The sequence below is a fragment of the Notothenia rossii genome (assembly GCF_949606895.1).
Source record: "Notothenia rossii genome assembly, chromosome: 12".
Classification (NCBI taxonomy): Eukaryota; Metazoa; Chordata; class Actinopteri; order Perciformes; family Nototheniidae; genus Notothenia; species Notothenia rossii.
The window spans coordinates 15,453,386-15,475,295 of NC_136911.1; the positions used below are offsets into that span (position 1 = coordinate 15,453,386).

Sequence of the window (21,910 nt, forward strand, 5' to 3'; positions counted from 1 at the left end):
TTTTTTGGCTCTGCACCTGTAATCAGAAAGAGTTGAAGGGGGGAAGAAGAAATATGAAAGGCTCTTTTAGATAAACACCACTTACTGCACTTTTAAATACACCCAACAAGACCTGTAAGTGCTTTCCATGTATTCACCTGTCCTCGTACAGCATTACATCAGCTTCCAACAGTATAGTGGCTTTTACAACGACAGTAGGCAGTCCTGATTCTGAATGACCCAATAAAAACATTTATGTTCATGGTCTCTGTTCTCACAATTGCTCGCAAGTACTATAACCTGATTTTCTTCTTTTAAGAGCCTACTGCCTGTTGCAACACCTGAATCTTGTTTATCAGTTACTGCAGCGTGTCTGCACCTGTTTGTACTGTATGTGTTGACAAGTCTCAAACCCTGAAAGATGAAGATATTTCCTAAAAGCGCAAAAAGGCAGCAAGAACCTAAATTGTAACTGTCAAGCTAAAGAAGAGAAAGAGACAACGTACAACACTTTCTGTAGGTCATTAATAGGAAATATGCTTATTCATTGTCTTAATGTAGCAGAACAGATGAGAAGATCCCTTAATAATAAAGCTGGAGCAAGTTAGCTTAGTGTAGCTTAGCATAAAGCTAAGTACACAAAGAGGCATCAAGCCTTGTTTTGTCGGAATGTAACAGAATCCACCTACAAGCACCTCTAAGGCTCCCTATCCTAACATGTTACATCTAGTTTATTCAATCAGTACAAAAACCCAAAGTGATGATTAGTAATTGTACTTTGGAAATAGATTTAAAAAAGCGGGTTGAAGATTGAAGACGATTCAACTTATTGTCTTTACGTAGTACAGGTACTATGTAACGAAACGGTTTCTCTGCATTTGACCCATCCTAGTGGGAGCAGTGGGCTGCCATTATGTACGGTGCCCGGGGAGCAGTGTAGGGAACGGTGACTTGCTCAAGGACACCTCGGTAGCACTTGCTCTTTCCGGGACTTGAACTGGTGACCTTCCAGTTGCCAAGCTAAGTCCTTATGGACTTCGCCACCACCGCCCTATTCCCTATGGTTCCCTATGTTCTGAGTATTAATGCTAAGCTAGCAAGCTAACTGGCTGCTGGCTATAGCATTATATGTAACCAACATATATTACAGTGATATCCATCTTACAATCAAACTAATGATTAAACATGGAGAAGTGGGAACTGTTCAAACTACCACATTTAATTAAAATCCAACAATCCAACACCAGGAGAGAACAACTCCACCTAGCACAGGTGTCAGCCATCACCTTTCTCACCACCTCCTTGAGAGGAACATTTCAACACAAAGGCAGGCTGTTATGATCTATAGGCCACTCTAGACAGCTGTCTGAATAGTGACAGAAAAAGCGAAGTTCTGAAAATAGCAAATATCGATTCTTTGTCTCCTGTTAATGACGGCCTAGGTTCACAATAGAACATTTGACAGAAAGATGACTGTACAGGGCCAAACAGTAAAAACAGCAAAAATATTTGTGTAAAACCTTTTTTATCTTATTTAATTTGTTGATTGTTATTGTACACACTATTGTTTTCAATTCATTCTTATTGAAAATGATAAGATAAAATATTTTTTAAATATTTTTGAGCCTAACGATTTAACTCATACTTAGTGAGATGTCTAAGCTTGTTTCATTGCTCCTTGGATTTAACCATAATCAGTGGTTTCCACTGCTGTGTAGCTTAGTACGAGAAACATGTTCTTAAAAGGCGTCTGAATTTAAAATGCTTTTGATGAGTGAATGAATGCTATTAAAAGTCACACTTTTTCAGTGTTTTTATGAAAGTTGCTATGATTGTGTTTGAAGTCTGGCTTTGAAGCCTCTTTGAAGCATCTCTGCCAAAAACGTGGATACTGCTTCAGACTTGAGCAGCCAGGATGACCTTGAACTGAACTCATCAAGGTTAAATAATATGGACTTGAATATGGCAAGGAAAATAAGAGTAGGTTTATAATAATAATAATAATAATTGTACTTTGGTAACATTGTGTGTCAGTAATGCCCATGTTTATCCATTTCATCTTATATATTGATCAATGCACAGTCACCTTGCAATGATTATAAATACATCTTGCAGCTAACAAAATGTAGACAACAAATTATGAACTTTAAACATCCAAAGCATCTTTCTTAAACTCAAGGACATTGCACAACAATAGCACCTAAGTGTACAATACATAGTGTTAGTTTGTATTAATACTTACAGTAGCGTAAAAGTGGATCTCTTAAGAGCAGGAATGCAGTTTTAAAAAGATTTTACAATCCCTTCACGCGGCAAATAACATTGTAAATCACATGAATTGCTTATTTTTGAATGCTGCTGATAAAAAGCATTGATTGATGTTGATAAGCACTTGAGAGACATTGCATCTTCTAATGAGAACTATCTAGAAACAGATGACCTGTTTAATTTGTTTTCTTTCCCATCAAATATTAACCCAGCTTACTTGCCAATAACCCTGATGAGAGTCCAAAGTAAATTGGCAAGGCAACTAAAGCAAACACAGATAACCAGGTTGATATTGACATTACGTCTGCCAAACGTTGGCTCCACAATCTGCCTGGGCTCAATAAATCTCATTTTCAATCCTTCAAGCTCCTGCACTGGCCGTGAGGGAGGTAGTGTATTATCAAGAGCGCAATGGAAGAAATGTTCATATGCATATCAAAGTGGTGACCCTTTGGGTAACAAGACCTTAAAATTATTGTAATTTATAAAAGTCTCTTCTTATTTTACAATAACTTAGATCCATTTCAGACAGAAAGTAAAGGATATTAGCAACATTATGTCCAATTGGACGAAAAAGGAAAATGTTTTCCTACTCTCTGTTAACATGAAGTCGTCCTTGAGGGAAAACACATCAGTTGTAGAGATGAGAATACATATAGATGGCCTTTATCTTGATGCGCAGAGGTTGGCAAATTAAATTTTCAGTACAAGGGCACGATTCTCATTTATTATGACCACACTTTGAGCAAACACCATTACTAGCAGCAAACCAAAACGCAGGCTGACAATCTTTAAAGAGAATCTAATTGATTTTTGGACGAATAAGCTATTATCTACAGTCGGTGGTCTTTAGATGAGAAAGGGCCATTTAAAAAGGATACAGCAGGGGCGAAAACAAATGATGTGATAGTGAATAGCTAACAGCTTCAAGCCTTTTTTGACATAAAATATAGCAGAACATTTTTCTAAGAAGGGTAAGGAGCTGGTTCACAGTGTTATAATTCAACTGCTTTTTGTATTTATCTGCACAGATGCTTACTTTCCTGTGTACGCATATATTCTTTCCAAAAACAACGGCAAGAGAAGAAAAAGCATTTTAACTTGATAGAAAACATATATTTCTCTAGGGTTGTTAATTTAATGGATATGTTTGATAATGTATGTACACAACAACAATAACATATAAATATAACTAAGTCTAGTCTTTTTGTTGGACATTAATGTGGAAATGTTACAGTTCAGGGAGTATACTGGATTTATGAGTTCAGACACATATGAATATAAAGACAACATTCAGGGATGGAAGGAAGCTAAAGATTTATCTAGGGGCTCACTTTTATAGTCACTGAATAATAAAAAGAGTAATATTGTTCATAAACAATATAGAAATTGCCTGAAGCATGCCATATATTCAATATTGTATTGGCGTTAACATATTGAAGTCTTTCCTAAAGAAACTGCAAGACTCTACATCATTTAAGAAAGTAGAACTTGATGATTAAAGGAATATCACTAAAGAATCACCAGGAAGAAAAATAAAAAACACTTCAAGTACTGCAATACTCAGCAGATTTAACTAACAGTGAAATGGAACAAAAGATATTGTGAAAAAACAATAATCAGATTCTCTATTGGATTTTAAGTAGCTTATCTAAAAAGGGGACGATTGCCAAAATTGGTTGTGCTTTTTTATACTTATATATCCTGATAAAGGTTCATGTGGGGAAAAGAGCTGAAGTTGTACATTTAAATGCTGCGTTTAAAGTTAACAAATGAAATCAAACACTGTCAGGCGTTTCCAGCTGACGTGGACATGTGGTTAATGAACTACATTATATGGGTATTGGAGTTGGTTAATACCCCAAGGAGCCGAGAGGCTTTCACTTCAGTCTGAGGCGTAATGGATTATTTGGATTGTCTGGCCCCCAAAGGGCTTTGGGAGAAGAAAGATCTCAACACTTGTTTTTAGCACTTAAAAGCAACAATATGTTGATGGCGCAGGGCTTTTCATTTGGATTTGTTTTAAGATTTTTATAGGCTAAATTTCTCCTCCTTTGGGAGTTAAGAAATCTATTAACTGCACACCTGTTTGTTTTGCACACACCTGGTCTGAATTAGTTCATCTGTGCAGGCTTTAAATGTCCGTGAGGCGTTCACTGGCGCATACTGATCATTTCAGCATCAGGTCGTTACGAGAAACTGAGTGTTGTTTCCATCGTTTTTTTTTACTATTTATCTGACGTTTCTCCAGAGGGAGCAGAGGCTTGCTTACAGTAAGTGGTCAACCTTTAACATGAATGTACACATGGTGTGACTTCAGCCTGAGCTCCGGGACTCATTACGCTGCATTCGCTGCCACAGAGCCTCACATTCAGAGCAAAAACATCTCTTCGCACAACACAGTCTCAACTCCTCACTCTGCTTCTATGGTTAACATATTTAGAAATGTTTTCCTCGTTTGCAGCACTAAGTAGTAGTGTATCACTTTCTTATCGCATAATATTTTAGTCTCATACTTGCCTCAGGGCTGTGCTTAAAGCAAGGTTTACCCCACACTTGGTATCACCTTGATATATGGGTGCAATGGAGGTAACTGCTGCATATGCAATGATGTTCATTTGAGTCAGTAAATGTCACATCACACTGAGGTAAAAATGAGTTTGTGTCCTTAAAGCGTTTTAAAAAGCGAGTCAGACGGTAATTTATTCTGCCTTTATGAATTTCAAATCAATGTGGGTTTATATATAAGTCATTTGTTATTGGCGGTTGCCAGGAGGGCTTGTAATTTCCCCTGGCATGACTTCAGACAGAATCCTGATAGCAGCCTTGATGGGTCTTAATGGAAGTTCAGTGAGGAGAATGGACTGGATTTGCATGTTGACAAAGGATGGGAAGGAAACACGATAATGGAGGTACTGTAGCTGCGTCCAAATCAGGAGCTGGATCCTCCAAAGTCCACGTTTGTTTCAGTCGGAAATCGCTGACGAAGCCCGTCCGGAGCCAAGAAATGCATCAAATGTGGGACGGATGCTTGGAAGAAAGTAGTCCGTACATGTTGTTGCACCACATTTAAAGCCAAATAGCTTTTCTGTTATTCGACACGGAACAAAAACCATGTGGCCAAACATACGAATACAATAAATTGGACATAATTGGGACTAATTTTGGATAGTCTCTCCAAAAAAGGCCTTTTGTTGTTTGTCACCCTTCTGTTTACACAAAATGTAAGCACTGAAGTACTTGAAGTGTGAATACAAATCATGCTTGAAAGCTCGTCACAGTTCAAATTCTACACACTTTCACATTTCAACACACCCAGTCAGTACTAGAGAGAAATGAGCGTGGTTGTTTCGGAAAGTTAACAAAATGGTCACAACGTCAGAGTTGTGATGAAGGGATCTGATACCTTGACAAATCCATGATTCGGTCTGGGATGGAACATTTTTTTATTTTAATTGTTGATAGCAGTATTCTGATGTCAACATGTTACTGTGATCATGTCATATTGCTTCCATATATGACACCATAGGTCAGAAAATAATGGAAAATAGAGTATGGAAAGAATGTGAATGATAGGTTAGGGCTGTCAATGTTGACAGATTTGACCCAACTGGGAACTATTTGACTGACATGTTGGACATTGTTCCCGTTCTCCACCGTCATCAGAACACCACAACAGGGAATAGGTTTGGAAAAATATGGTGCATTGCCCCCGTAGAGAACAGAAGACTCTTTGACAGGAAGCCCTGAGGCTGTTTTGGCAGCTCCTGGTGGTCCTATTTATGTTGGTGTGTCCCCTCATTTGTAACAAAATATTGCTTTAGTGTGTGAACATGAGCTGTGAGCAGTTTGACCAAAGAGTGAGCCTTTTCTCCCCTTTTTATGCTCAATTTGTTTAACATTTGGACATTAGAAGAAAGTTAAGTTGGTTCTATTAACCAACATAGCCACTGTTAGATGCATTATATTTACTAAAAACGTGTGCCCTGATATGATGACCACCAGGTTTAGCAGGAAAAGCTTTTTTTTATTAATATATGTTCCATACCAACATCTTACAAGAATTTGATTTAGATTTGTTCAGATTAGCTATATTTCTACCTGTTTCTCTTATAGTGAATGGACAAATTGCACTAGCTCTTTTTATATAATGTGCCTTGATGGCTCTTTCTAGCATTGTCATTTTTGTATTTCAGTTTTTATACGTTAATACTGAATGTATGAATATGTGTGGTTGAAACTTCCCTGTGGTATAGCAAAAACAATACTTTGATTGACATTTGCTGTGTTTGAGTTTAACAACCACGCACTGTGACACTTTACCTTTGTGTTTAAACTCTGTAGTCCATTTGAAGAACCTTCCTGGTGATTAGCTTGTAAATGTCTGACTCTACGACTTGACAAGCGGCGCCCAGAATGCATCGTTAATTTTAACCTCTGTGAGGAAAGAGTGTCTCCTTCTCAAGAGAGACACAGGTTCGACCTCGCCTTCAGATCCACCTGAAATGGAACGCAGCATGTAAACACCCGCTCTGATGTTGTTAGCGACTGATTACTTTTGCTAATTAATTTCTGTCCTGTTGCTTCATCTTTTATTTCCATCACTTGTCCCGGGTCGCAGGTCCAACAACAGGGGACATGCTACACAAATAACTCCTAATGTTTAATAACAACTGACAGTGTGCATATTGCCTAGGGTTATTCCTCCCACCTTGACTTATATGATTAATATAATTCATAAAGTTCATATTTGTGATTGCACATGGGGTAAATATTTTGCAGTGTGCCTGTGCAGAATCAAACTGCGCTATAGGCGTCAGCTGATTATAGTTAAAAATGAAGCCACTTACTGCACACACAAATACGCCAACGCACGCACACACCCTCGCCTGTGGTGGAGGATATTTTCAATTAATCAGGCTCTCTCATCAATAATTCATCGCCCCTGCAGCCAGTCACTCTTCTCCAGCCATTTAATGAGGCAACCCAGCCAGAGGGACAGCATCCACACATTACTCCTATTATAGTCACCGCTCAGGAGCAAAGCCACTGTGACCACGGCTGGTTATTAAAGTAATGCCATCATCTGTGCCTCCTAGTCAAATCAAAACCCGTCAAAAGGGTGTTTGCGAAAGCACACAAATGACAATAAGTAAACACCCCGAGAGCCAGCATGCAGCCGTGTCACCTCTCTGTCTCAGGAAAAAGCTCAGGTTGCTAATCTCTGCGGCAGGAATTTTAAAGGGACTAGAGGAGGTTTGTAAGGAGTGATGAATTATTAAAAGCAACTTTGCTGTGACAGAGGAGAATGTCCCTGTTTGAAAACATTTTTAAAGTGGAATTGCAGCACGGATTTGAGACACAACCCCCGGAGAGCCAGAGGAAGAGCTGGAAATAAGCTCAGAGTTAATCTCTGAGTTTATTCATACTGTACAGTCAATTACCCAGCACACGTTGAGCTCTACAGTTTCTAAATTAGGTGTAGTGCCAGTTACAATTATGAGCATGATTTTCTTTCTTGGCAATCAAATAAGTGATGGATGCCCCTTTCTAGTAAACTTCCAAGAAATCAAATTGAAGCGACACCTATTAGGCTCCTGTTTTCTTTGATTTCACTGATACTTTGGGTGATAAACATGTCCAGCACTTTGCTTTTTATCTTCCACTTCTTGCTGTCATAAGCCACGAGTGTTGTCTGCGTTTAAAACAGGAACAGGAGGCTTTATCTTGGATAAGACATCTGCAAAAGTTGTTGGCATGGAGGCGGTCACTCTCCTTTGCCACATACTTGCCAATTTACTCTAAACAAACTACTGGGACTGTGTCACTGTGACTTTGTTATTATGAGCACACATGATAACAAAGGCCCTACGTGGCTGCGTACGTAACCAGAAGTATGATTACCTAGAAAAGCTTCAGGACTGTTTTAGACATATGATAGCTATGTGACAACGATTAACATGATGATGCAGCCTCTATGGAGATAGACATATGACTTTCATGTTTATTGCTTACGCAGGCCTTAGCTAATCTGAACTAAACATGAAATACTGCTTTGAACCGGTATTCTGCATCTTGTGACTGTGATACACCCTCTCTTGTATAAGCATGTGAAGGACACTGTTCTGGGAACTATTTTGTCCCACGCAGCTCTGTATGTGATGTATACTTCCATTCTTGCAAGGATAATAAATACATGTATCCTGATATTGGAGCTCAAGCTGGTGACGACTCGATGAGTGATATTTTCCTAACAGTACCTAACACATTATAAGATATCAGATAGCTTCTAACAGTTTTATTGTCAAAAATGTATTTTAAGGTTTAGAGTTGTGCACCTGCACCATGCATTACGTGTCCGTGAAGGTCTGGTCTGACTGAGAGCAAGGCATTTCACCTTATCAATTGGCTTGTATGGCCGTTTGTGTTTTCTTTGTGTTTTCTAAAAGAAAAAAAAAGCAACCTCCCAGGTAATACAAGTTGATAGCGATGACCTTTTTAGAAACGTTGATTATTTGAATCATCACCCGAATAATCCTCTTTGCAAAGTAATTTTTAGTTACACTAAGTTTGCACAGTAACACTCAAGTGGAAACACCCTTGATTTGTTACTGCCATCTTGATGTCTCCCCCTTCCTCTGGAACCACCTTTAAAGGACATCAGTCTTATTGGGTTGAGGCCTTTAAATCCAAACTCATCTTTAATGCCTTAACTTTCAATGAGTTGCTTATTCTTTTATTATTTGGCTGGCGGGATCAGTCTCGGCCGCAATGCATTATTCAAGCCTTCCAGTCCTGCTGAAGAGATAATGATAATAACTTGAAGTCACTGCTTCTGGAGCGCGGCTGTGTGCTCCCCCTCTCCTCTGTGTGTTTGTTTGTCTTCCTATCTGTGTGAATGATGTGCTGGAGATGTGCTCTTGCGTGTTTGTGTAGCTTGTCCTCTTTCCAGGTTAAAGTACGGAGGAGGTTGTGTGGCTCAGGCAACACCAAAAAGCTGCTCATCTTTATATGCTCACATTATATGTAACAGTTTGTCAATTGGATTGTATTGTCATTTATCAATTCTGTTTTTCTGCACACACGACACAAGATGCCCCTCCTGATGTTACTTCCATTTATTCCCTGTTTAAAGGTTTTTGGAGGGAGTTTTTCTTTATTTTCTGCAAGGGTCTAAGCCGCCTGAGAGAACATTGATATTGTTTTACTTCAAAAATGACTTGACTATTTCTGTATATACAGCTTTGTTAAATTGTGCCTAATCATATTACCCAAATGGGGCTCTTTGTTGACTGGGTAACAAGAAGCACATTTTAGCCCCGGGTCCACTCAGCTTAATCCAGCTGTGGACAAACTGTCCTGTACCATTTGGAGACTTAAAATAGCTCTTTCTGAAGGTCGTTCTGTACCCTTCTTGTCATTTTATCTGGGACAATTTAACAGTTGGTATCATCCACAAATCATCATCACTCTGTAGCAGCCATGATGACACCTTTTACTATCACCTCTTACAAGGCTGCGACACCTCTTTTTATTGCTTTGTTTTTCTGCCCGTTTCTTCCCACCTGTGAAGTGTTGTTTCTTACATTAGGAATCAACGTGTAAATGAGTGAAATTCCTACGAGGAGAGAGGGGGGTGTTGTCCCATCTTTTTCAATTATTTTCATTTCTTAGCATCTCCTCACTCTTGTAATTATTTTTTGCCAAGCAAGCCAAGAATGATGATCTCTAAGGAACGCAACCATATGAGCAGAGAATCTGACCATCTGGCTTCCTCTGCAGCTAAAAATCGCGGGGGATAAGAGAAGAGTGACGAATGTCCCCCGTCTCCTGCCGCCTGTCAGTGTCAAGATGTCTCTTTTAAAAATAAAACACTGTTGTCGGAAACTATACGGAGCCAATAGTGTGATGGCATTTCAGTTTAGGGTTGAAGGCAAAGTCACCAAGGGAAAAATAACCTGATTTAAGTTACTTATCTTAGATAGCCACGCTGGGCGGGACAGTTATGGAAGGGGATGATATCAAATCTGTGTAGAGTATAATGATTGTCTTATCTCTGAAGCACACAGTGCAAGATTCCCACTCCTGCCAATTCTTTGTTGTAGCAAGTATCTTTCCATTTCCTCTCCATCAAAAGCCGATGTGATGAGAATATGTAAGAGAGGACCGGGGGAAAGAACGCTGCATTCCATTCCTAAAGACTTTACACCAATCTGTTGCTCTGCTGTAATTTCCGAGGCAGACTGTGACCAATGTCATAGGGGCCGATACTCCTCCTCAAGACATAAATTCCACTAATTGGAGATCAATGACTCATGCTTGATGTAATTAGGCCGGATGGCACGCCCCCACTAAAACTGTATGACATGAATTCATCTCTTTTCTAACCTCTCCTATCAGTACAATTGTGTAGTACATGGAATGATGATCTCTGCAGACATGCCCTGGCTACACATGGTACAGAGGAGCGGTGGCCGCGGCAGCACTTTGACAGGCGGGTTATGGTTTCTTGGTCCCGGTAATGAAGGACTACAGAGTGTGTCATCCAGGAAAAAGGCCTCTCCCCCGTCTGTCTGTCCAGCAGCCAGCTGGATTCAATCCTACTCCTCGGAATAACATCAGGCCTCGAACGCTGTTGCAAAGCCACTCTTTGCTTTAATAAGCACAAACAGCTCATTAAATTACAACTGTGGCAAACCCTTTCCATAACAGAATTGGTAAACTCACATCATAACAGCTAAATCCTTCCTTCTTTTCTTCCAGCTTACACATCATTCTGTCCGGTTTTTGCACTGCAAGCAAACCACATGAGTTGAAATAGGAGAAAGAGAGGAGCCCAGCACAAAGTCATACTACAGTGGCTCAATTTCCAAGAGTCAGAGCTCCGCCTGCCCTGAAGAAACGGTCTGTTATAGAGAGAACAAGAGAGGGGATTAAGCAAACTGTCAAGGGAGACAGGTTAAGATGGTTTATACTGAAGGCCTCACTTCCAAAGTCAGAGAATTCTCAAAGGAAAGGCCTCAGTCATAACGTCATGTCATGTCGCTATGCAGGAAAAAATACAATTTCCACACACTTATATTGGACCTTCAGACAGAGGCATGGTCAAATAAACTCAACTTTTAAGAACAAAGTAGAAAAAGTATTTGCATATTGGAGAAATTATATTTGAAAAGCACAGCAGACCTTGAAATCTTTATGGACTTCTTTGAAATAGTGTAGCTTGACAGTTAACATGGAATTATCTAAATACGACTAATTCAGTGGGATATTATATATTCTGTCAAACTGAAGTGAGAGAAAAATGTCAATGAGGACTGTGTTAAGGCTCAAGGAGTATTTTAGACTCTGATTTGCCAGAAGTGGAATTCAAAATGTCTCACCGGGTCTGATTTCCCCGCGCTATAAGACCAGACTGGGCTTCATTAGCAGTTTCCGCTGTTCTTTATTGGCACGGAGGATCCCATTTTCACCTCAGAAATGACTCGCCTCAAGCTGCAAATTGACAAAGCGCCATATTTCCTCCCAAGTCAACTCTTATTAATAGCAATTTCCCGGGACGTGCGCCTTCCCCTATCCAAACACAGCAGTATCATCAGCAGTTAAATGTGCACAGTGGGGTGTGCGGACCTCACAGGCATTGTTTACCAAAGTGAAAATGACTGAACATAGCAGAGGGGCATTGCCAGATGCTTACACCTTGTCGGTGAAGTATAAATTGTGCTGTGTCCTCTCAAGGACACAAGACGTGGAATTCATACTGAAGTTATAAAACAATGACGGTGCTGCTCTCCATCAACGGCCTAATTCTCCAGCACATTAGTCGTACACGGTATTGATGATTGCTCCTCTTCAGAATATCAGGCCGCTGTCTGAGTGATGGTGGCTGCAGCAAAGGTTAATTAATGAGCAGCGGCAGGAGCGATGGCCTCCAGCGAGGGAGAGGCTCTCCTGGGACACGGACTCACGAGTGGCGAGAGATAAAAAGGTGGAACGGCAAAGGGTATGACTACTCAGCTGAAATTGAGTCGGCTTTTCTATCCGGATAACCTCCATGTGTTTAATAGTCTGAGAGACCCACTTGATCAGTCACCTGAGCCGCCACATAGAATTAGATTATAATGCAGCTTTTCATCACTTTCTATATAAAACCTTATTTCATGCAGTGATTACGTATTGCTTATCAAACGTAGAATATAATCTGTGAGACAACCTTGGAGCTTAAATTTGTTCTGCAAATCTGCTTCTTGTGATCACACATCAAAAGGTTTACATAAAGCATGTTTGTCTTCCCCTGCAGAAGCAGTGTTATTTCCAGAAGGGAAATAAACACTCAGACATACAGCTTTAAATCTTTAAATCTTGTTTTTAAGATGAAGTTTAATTCCATTGGTTCAGCATATAGATTTAACGTGTGAATCTGATTATAGGGGGAAAGCAAGGCAATGGATAAAGTGCCCTGTGTTCTATCTCACAAATATAAAGTGAGTAACACCTAACTCTTTTTATAAAGTGGTTTAAAATATCTGCTTTATTAATGGTAAATACATAAATCAAATTTGCTTTATAGATCAGTTATACAACATTAACAAGAGAAACGTGTGGTTTTCCAGGATGTAAAAACCCCTCAATTCATAAATAGTTAATGTTTTAGGTTTTCTTATTAGCCTTCAGCAAGGGAGGATAGACATCACACCTGACAGGAAGTGATGTCAATAAAGTCATAAATGGGGAAGTTTATTTATTAACTTTTTAATAAGACTAAGATTTCACAACCTGGGAAACATGACACTCTTCTCAGTCATGGATTATAAAGTACTTGTATTATGAAAATGTTTAATTAAATATGAATTAAATAATTACAAACTATAAATGTCATATACAGGATGACCTATTTTAAAGTAGTATCATGAAATATACAGGCTTTATAAAGTGGTAGAAAATGTTTATTGTGGTTCATAAACTATCTATTTTTCTTTATGGATCAGTTTATAAGCCAATAACTGGATGATGCTAGCTTACCCCTCTCTGCCTGCAGTTTGTTCCCCTCTCTAAGGACACTCGCTCTGCCTTTTCAGCCGCAGCGTATCTGGATGACAATCAATTTATGAACTATCTATTATCTTTTTCAAATAATCCATTAAGTCTGTAGTCATACATGCTAATACAGTCATTGATAAAGGGGCGAGATGTCAGTAATCTACATTTAGTTACTCCTTTGGTAGGTTAATAAGTTATTGATTTCCATCAAGTTTGTTCCATCCAGCTGTAGGTGTTAGTAGTAGTAAATAGACTGTGGTGCACATGACCTGCAGTGTTCTGCTCTTAAGTGAAGGAAGCCATCGGAAAAATGTACCAAAAGAGGTACAAAAATAAAAAAATTCTACATTAAAATGGCTACAGTGAGAGATATTATTAAACATGACATGATTAGATTCCGAAAAAATAAAGTAGAAATACCTTAAAATCCTAAAGTACCTTAAAATGTATATTCCTTGGGTGTGTATTTAATGTATTTCACTGCCTGATGGAGGAGAATAATTACCTCCATTAATCATTTTCAAACCCTGGACACCCAAATGTTGTTATCAATAGTGGCTTATAATTGATCTATATAAAGCATCAGAATATTATTAATTATACATTAATAAGGAAATAAGTTGAAATTGCAAGCTATTTAGGAGAAGGTTGCACCAAAAAGTTAACTGCACAAAGTAACTGTAACTGTGATGTAAATACATATTGAAATATCATTTCATCTACTCATGTAGTGGGATAACTATAAAATACTTGTTTAAGGCTACTTTTTACTTCTACGTTATACTAATTTGACTCATATTTACACATTTGGATTATTAATACACATTATTAATTATTTTTCATTGAGTTTGCAATTTATATTACTACCAAGTCAAATTGAAAAGTGTCAAATAAGGAATTGAAACAGTATCAAACTTTAAAGTTATGTATTATAATAATTAATGAATTAGTTATTATAGTTAAATATTATAATACTCGTTATCTGAAAAGGACCATTCTGCAAAGAAATGTAAATGTACTTGTAGACTTTAAGCACATTTTGAGCACTTCAGTATAATTGTTAAAGAAGGACTTTCCCTTGTAACAGTATTTCTACACTTGATGCCACTTACTATCTCAAGACTTCTCCCACACACTTGAAATCTGAACATAAGAAGTTCAAATTCAGACTTGACAACGAGAATATTAATAAAACAACATTTCATGATTGCAGAATAAATCAAAACAAGCTACCTAACTGGCGAGTACAAGCCTGAACTTGAGGAAACCTCCTTTCCCGAGCATTTGCCTGAGGTTTTTCTCAGTGAAGAATGTGTCTGTGCATGTAAGGATTAGGACTGAGGACCCTGCCAACAGCAGAGTGTTACAGGACGGATCAAGAACAAATGAGTAATGAAATGACTGACTCATTGTGACTGGTCTGAGATGCGAGACACGGCATGTGCTCTTTCTAAGGCTGCTCCTGTTAAAGTCCCATCTCAGTCTGAGCGTGACAAAATCATTTCCTGACATGTTTTTAATTGTTGGCTCCTCCTTGTCAAGCACGTCACCCAAGCAATTAGGCTTCTGTCATCCATGTCTAATACAATGGAGATTTCACTGCTGCATAATTGTGGCAGCAGCACAGAGACGTCTGCAAACGTTTTACAAGTGGCTTTGCAGTAACCAACGGGAAAGAGACTATTAAAATGTATGCCGTCTTTTGCAGTGATAGATAATAGAGGTTAAACATGAGTATAATAACCCTACATGCAGCTAATGAGCATTTATGTCACATAATCACATGGTACAGTCTGTTTTCAAAGCACAAGATGATTCAATGTACCAAACAAAAGAGTGGTTGCTGATATATTTATGAATTTATTGTCTTCATTACATCTCCTCCTCTCGCTCTGGAGCCCCACAGAAAAAACGTTATAAATGATTGTAATTCAAGGCCACATAAGCAAGGAACCATATCCCCACGAGCAAATACAAAACAGAGTTGGTAACAGGATTGCAACACCAAAGTGAAAGCATGTCTGCCAAGTTTACACATACAAAGACCACAAACATCAAAGGGATTTTTTTTACAGGCAGTCAAGGGTTTCAGTGTTCGTAGAGAAAAAAACAAACAGGACTGTTGAGGAAAGATGGATTTTTCCAAATGAGCACAGTATGGTTTTGTGTGTCCAGAAAGCAATGGGAAAGCTTATGATTGTGAGCCATGCGCATGTTACATGTGATCCATTTACAGTACAGAAATGTTGAAGCTTTGAAGGTTACTGAGAAAACAAATGTTTTGCCAGGCCAAAGAGAATATCATCACAGAGTAATGGTCTCTGACTTTTTTTTCTGTAGCGTTATTTAATATTCATCCCATGTTTAGTCCCTGCTCAATTCACTGCTCGCTGAACTCTCTCAAGACAAAGGCCTAGAAAGATTATGGATATCTGATTGACCACGACAGGAAATGGAAACTGTTTGCATTTCCTCCAGGCCTTTTAGACAGACAGCACAACAATAGCACACAGGCCAAGCCTCCGTTATGGCATTTTGCAGATTATTATGAGTAGCTGAGGGGGGTGTTTTGGAAATGGCTTTGACTAGAAATGTGTCAAGGCTGACAGGTTTTCTTTTTTTTCTCCAGTTTGATCCCTATTAAGCACTTTCCTCTGATCTTACTCAATAAATGCTAAAGGGAGTTATAATAATCTTATTCATACCCGATCCTTTGGGATATGTGTCTTTGGAATCCATAAATACTTCTAACTTTCTTCGTTCTACATATTATATCTTCTGAAGTTCACATATCTTCGTTGTATATATCCAAAGCTCATTGTGTAAAGTTAAGTTAGCTTTGGAAATGCACTGTATCCCACATACAATCAAAAGAGTTCCTGCGCAAGTGCTAAACCACAAAGCTATCATGACATCTTTGAGCTTCAAATAAAATCCCTCTAGTGATGAAAATACAATCCATGTCATTCATAAATCTATATTAAAGCAATACTGTATTTTTCTCTGCGTAGTAAAAGAGTTTATACATTGCAACATTTTGTAGTTTTAAAGGGAAACGGCACACAAAGATCAGATATGAAATTCCTGACAGCCAGATCAGTCTTTGGAAATGATCTCCCAAAGCCACAAATAAGAAGACTGTCAATAAATATGAATCTTACTTCTTAATGAGCTTCATAATGAATTTGTTCCAAACCAGCTAAAATCTTTTGATCCATGCGCAACAAAAATGTAATCACAGATATGGATTACGTGCAAACATCTCTGACATCACAGATTAGGGAATCTCATCTCTTACTAAAACAAACATTAAATCATATTTACTGTGAAACTGAGCTGTTGTAAAATAAAAAGGTATGCTAAAATCCAACTCTGCGTGTAAGACAGCAAAGGTCTTAAGTCTCACTCAATAAAAGAGTTCTACGTGAGTGTGAAGGGCTCCTAGGGGTAAAATAAAAACACAAGCTCCCTTCCATTTATTTTAATGTAAAATATTCCTCCCTCGCAAAAATGTGTTGCCATGGTCTGAACAATACCCAAACAAACACAACAAACTGAAAAAAAGACAGAAATGCTACGCAGTTTCTCCTCAACTTGTAACAGCTTTTTCAAATTTAAAGTCAGTGCAAAAAAAACGTTTTTTTACAGAACTCAATAGCAGCTACAGTAAACAAGACAGCTCAATATCAGCTGACCAGCAGCAGCAAGTTAATTTGCAAACCTGGTGTAACCCAGCCTCCTCATCACACTCCCACACACATCTTCTATGAGTCCCATGTCCTTCCGAGGCATATTCTGTCTCCACATGTTTATGTTGGCTGGTGAAATGTCCCCTTCATAAATGAGATTGTAAAGGTTTGTGGAAGTGGTGAAGATAAGCTGGTTGAGGGCTGCGGGGGATACAGGCACCCCCAGAAATGTGTGTATGCTCTCCGCCGTCTCCTGCGGGAAGTTGACCACGTCCTCAAACTTCACTTGGAGGAAGGACTCCTCGGGGAGGCTCTCGCTGACTCTCAGCAGCGCTGCGGTGTGAGCCAGCCACAGATGAGCCAGTATCAGGATGGGGTTTGTCTCAGAACGGGACAGGAGCCTCTGGATTATTTTAAACTCTGGCGCAGAAGATGGGCACCTGTCACTCACAGCATCCTCCTTGAATATCAAGGAAAGGTGCTGAGGGATGTTTTTAAGAGAGTAAAGGCTGGGTTTGCTGTTATAAACCATGAGATAAATCCATGCTCGAGGGTCTCTCACCAAGTAGATTGTCCTCAAGGAAGGTCCCACCACCTCTTGAATGAAAGGCAGTTTAAGCGCCCAGCTCCCGCTCCGCATGTTGAGGACCACTCGGGCGTTAGGGTACTCCACAACATGGCGTCTCATCTCCCTAACATACTCTGCATCTCTGTCCAGACTTGCTCTCAGCTTGCCCTTTAGCTCAGACGCTGGCTCTCTCCTCCTAAATCTTGTCTTCCTGTCCCTTGAGGGGCCACCTCTCTGGGGCTGTTTGACCCTACTGCCCTCTACCAGCTGAATATTCTGCAAGTGCAGCTTAGTGTTGTGGACCAGCGAATGCAGCCAGCCCTGAATAATCTTGAACCGTCCGTGCGTAGCGTCTGACCTTGACCACTCACAGGCGTCGACTAAAGAGTCAAACTCAAACTCTGTCTCAGGAATATCCAGGTGCTCGGTGGGAACTCTTATGTAAACAAAGTCTGAGCTGTTGTAGAAAAGGTGCTTGAGTATTTCTGACCCCGATCCGGGAAGGGTTGTTATGACAACGGTGGGTAGGGGGAGCCGGTGCAGCTCGTACAGTGCGATTTGTTTGTTTACTTCACTTTTGGCGCCCGCACCTTTCCATTTAACCCCACAGAGAAGCTGATCGCAACTATTAGACACAAACAGCAGCTCGGCTATCCACAGAATAAGCACAGAGAGGAGGGCGTAACGCATCAGCCTGCTGAAGCAGACATAAAACTTTCTCTGTATGGTCAAAAATCCTATGGCCACACAGAGAACAACCCCTGCTATTACATTGACTGTGAACCCAAAGTCAAATAGCTGATTATCAGCGCTGATTTGTTTAGGGATAAGTTGAGTCCCAAGGCCATATCGAGTGATTTGATTTATATCCTCAACTTTACAGTGACCTCCAAATCCCAGATAAGTCCTCCTAGCCCCTATGTCTTTGTAGTTTGTAGCAATGGATACTATCGTCTCTGTGTTATTTAAGGTTAAAGATAGTCTCACGCCATTGTTGCTATTATCCACAAATTTACAGCTAGACACTTTGACATATGGCCCGTGTAACACGTAAGCTACTCTGCTGACAGTGCCTGTCATTGGAAAAGTGACATTGACATACTGAGTCCACCTTTTTTTAAACTCAGCTGCCTGCTCTGCCTCTTGTATCCTGGTTTCAGGGCTGTGACCCTGGCTGTCGAACCAGAACATTTTATAATGAGCGTCCCACACATCCATCATGGCGCCATTATATCTGCCCATGAATTTGAAAGGAACGTATTTAAAGTCAATGTCAAGATTGTGGAAAAAAGCACTGAGGGACTTTACAGGTGAATCACTCCACTTTTCTACGTGATCAAGCACCAGCAGAGTCTGAGAGTTTAGCAAAACTAAAGCTCTGAACACACTCTTCAGTCTCATAGCAGGGGAATAAGCCAACGCCGCTTCCCCACTTACAAACATGGTGTCTCTGTGTGAGGACGCGACAATCAACTCTCCTCTGGCATCACCCACCCCCTCATCAGTCCAGCGCAGCCACTTGGCGCACTCCCCCAACTGACCCTCCCACGGACTGTTACATTGGCTAGTAGGAGACGGACTGAACACCAAAACATTGTTAAGGTAGCTGTACTTTGGACCATAAAGTGCTTCAGAAACAAATACTTGTCCATTAGGAGCAAAAGTGAAAGAGTTCTGATCAGGGTGCTCGTGACCTGGGTTAAAGCTGTTCCAGCCCTCTACCCAAGAGTAAGGCTTTTCATGGACAATGTCATAGACTGCACGGCCACCCAGCTTGCTAGACTTAAAGGAGACAAAAGTGTTACCCTGGCCATTTGGTAGCCCTGCTCCGTAGGTAACCACGCCCCAGTTTGAGAAAATATGCATCTTAGCTTTTCCAAAGTCATGTGGAGGCTGTGGAGTGAGGTGGGAGTTGTACCAGATGTATTCTGTGTGAAGTGTAGCCCAGCGCTGGGCAGACGACTGCCCCATGGGACCATCCTTGGGTCGGTGTTTTCTAATCTGCTGAGCCAGCCAGTTGCCCGTCCCGTTCCTCATGACAAATGAGTCGAGGAAAACAAGCTGGCTCTCCGGCCCATAAAACCAGTTGTAGTTGGAGTCTGCTATGCCAACTGTTCTCTGAAACCCCGGCAGGAGAGTGGCGTAATAAAACCAAAAGTGTTCCCGCAGCCAGTTGTTCTGCATGTTGTCAATGTCAAAATGTTTCTGAGCTAAGAAGACATACTGTGTGATGGACTTGGCTGTGTAGCTCCCATAGGCTACTCCCTCATCCAGCGACCCATCAACAACATGGTTAAGGAGAAACATAGTTTTCTCCATGTAGTTCACTGCAACTTGTTTCCAGATCATTGACTCTGGGTAGTTATGTGATCCAACCACTATTGCACCAATCAGGACAGCCAATATGTTAGTGGTTTGATGATTTTGGAGGTACTGTTTCCCCCACCCCCTGTGCTTTGACACCTCAAGCAGTTCCTCTGTCTCTGATCGAATTTTCTTGAGGTAAAGATCCCTCCGTCGTTCATCCAGGTAAGAGTAAACAAAGTCATAAGCAGTAGCAAACCCAGTGAGAGAGTGCGCAGTGGGAACCTCGTCGTTGGGGGCACTGGTTACCTTCCAGTCCGGGTATTCAGCCATCCTGTCCATAAACTTGATAAGAAACTGCAGGGCAGCAGAGTCCTCCGGGCACAGCAGGCAGTAGAGAGCCAGGGGAGGCAGGTTGTTCCCATAAATCTCATTCCACTTGCTTGTAAACTCTGCATGTTTCACAGGGGGCATGTAATAGGGGACATTAGACAACATTGTGAGCGCAGCCGCTCGGATGACTTTAAATATTTGACTGTGGGTGGTGGAGGACCTTTGCCTCAAGTGCAACACATCCACTTGGTTAAAATATAGGTTGGGATGGGAATCAGACGACTTGAGTTTCCACTGCTCAGTCGCTCTGGCTTCTGTGAGCTTGACCTGCAGCAAGTCATCTGTAAAAATGTCTCTGTCTGTGGCGTTGAAGACCCCGGAGAAAGCTGTCCCCACTGCGAACAGTGGAAGTAAAAAAACTGAATATACAACCCAGTTCACTGCCATGTTGCCAGGCATGTGTGAATACATTTTACTGCATTTAAAACTAAGGGAAATTATTTATTATGTATTCGCCTTCATAAAAGCGTTGTTAAAATTACCCACAACTCTAGTCGTTTTTTGTTTTTTTGTAAAAGTCCAGGATTTGTTGGAGGAAAAAGAGTTTGAAGAATATATATTTTAAAACTCAAATGGTGCAATATCGTAGTCCAATGAATAATAAAAAAGAAGAGGAAGAAAACTTCAGTGCAAAAAGAAACACTAACCACATCCACTTGCAAAAATGTTCCAACAGTTTGCAAAGGCAAAAAAAAACATCAGATAGTTTGTACAGAAATGTCTGTCGATAATGCGCTGTTTGTGGTCTGTTTTCAATTTAAATCCAAGAGAGAAATTCCTGCAGGTTTGCTTCCGTCTTCATAGTAATAAATGTGCTCGTTAAGATCTCTCCTTCTCGCGTGCGCCAGAAGCTCATATTGATCTCCTCCCCAAAACATTTCCTCTCTGACAAACATCAGTCAGCCCCAGTCTGTGTCCGGTCCAATCACAGACACCCAAAGGCTCCCTGTGCAGCCCGACCGAGCCGCAACATCCACGGACAGGAACCTCAGGAAACCACGCATCTCCGCGGATATCATGGCTTGGTTTCCCCCCGCTGCGGAGACTCCAAACTGGCTGCTGCTTAAAATTGCAAATCCTGATCGGGAAACTGATCCGTTTGCATTGTCAAATCCGTCACTGTCCTCTTTTAAAGCTCCACGTTTCCTATATTCGCCGATTAGTATAGTGAAGTCCGAGGAGAGGAAAGTTGTCGTCACTCCTCAAGTATTCAAAGAATGAGGCATGTTTTGGTTTGTCCGCAGGAAACAGTAAATCAGCCTCCCGAATGATGAGCGATCCAGATGTAAATGTGTCTGTCGGGTTGTGCATGTATCCGATGCCGATTGAGACACACATCTCACGTGTGGAGCTGTGTATGTGTGTGAGATCTCCGGACGCGTCTCCGTTGTGTGTCTCCCCCGACTGTTCAACACAGTCAGTTTGATTATTTTTTCCTGCACTGGATGGGAAATTACCACTGTACAAACTGTAGAGGGAGCCGTGGCTTCAGAAGCCCAGCCTCATCGCTCATGAGAGAGAGAGAGAGAGAGAGAGAGAGAGAGAGAGAGAGAGAGAGAGAGAGAGAGAGAGAGAGAGAGAGAGCTGAATATCCATTTCTCTCTCTCTCTCTCTCTCTCTGACTCAGTATAATGTGATGTTACTAATTATGTTAAATCCATGCTAAAAG

The 21,910-nt window shown here is 40.5% G+C and overlaps 1 protein-coding gene across 1 annotated transcript; it reads right to left on the bottom strand.

The window, feature by feature from the left end:
- Window positions 1-15,127: 15,127 nt before the first annotated feature.
- Window positions 15,128-21,652, bottom strand: dselb (dermatan sulfate epimerase like b). The gene has a single exon (XM_079661185.1). The coding sequence runs from the start codon at window positions 20,650-20,652 to the stop codon at window positions 16,996-16,998; it is 3,657 nt and encodes a 1,218-aa protein (XP_079517311.1). The 5' UTR covers window positions 20,653-21,652; the 3' UTR covers window positions 15,128-16,995.
- Between the last annotated feature and the right edge of the window lie 258 nt (window positions 21,653-21,910).

Coding starts and splice junctions, on each gene's coding strand:
- dselb (XM_079661185.1), bottom strand. CDS start 20,652: ATGTATTCACACATGCCTGGCAACATGGCAGTGAACTGGGTTGTATAT.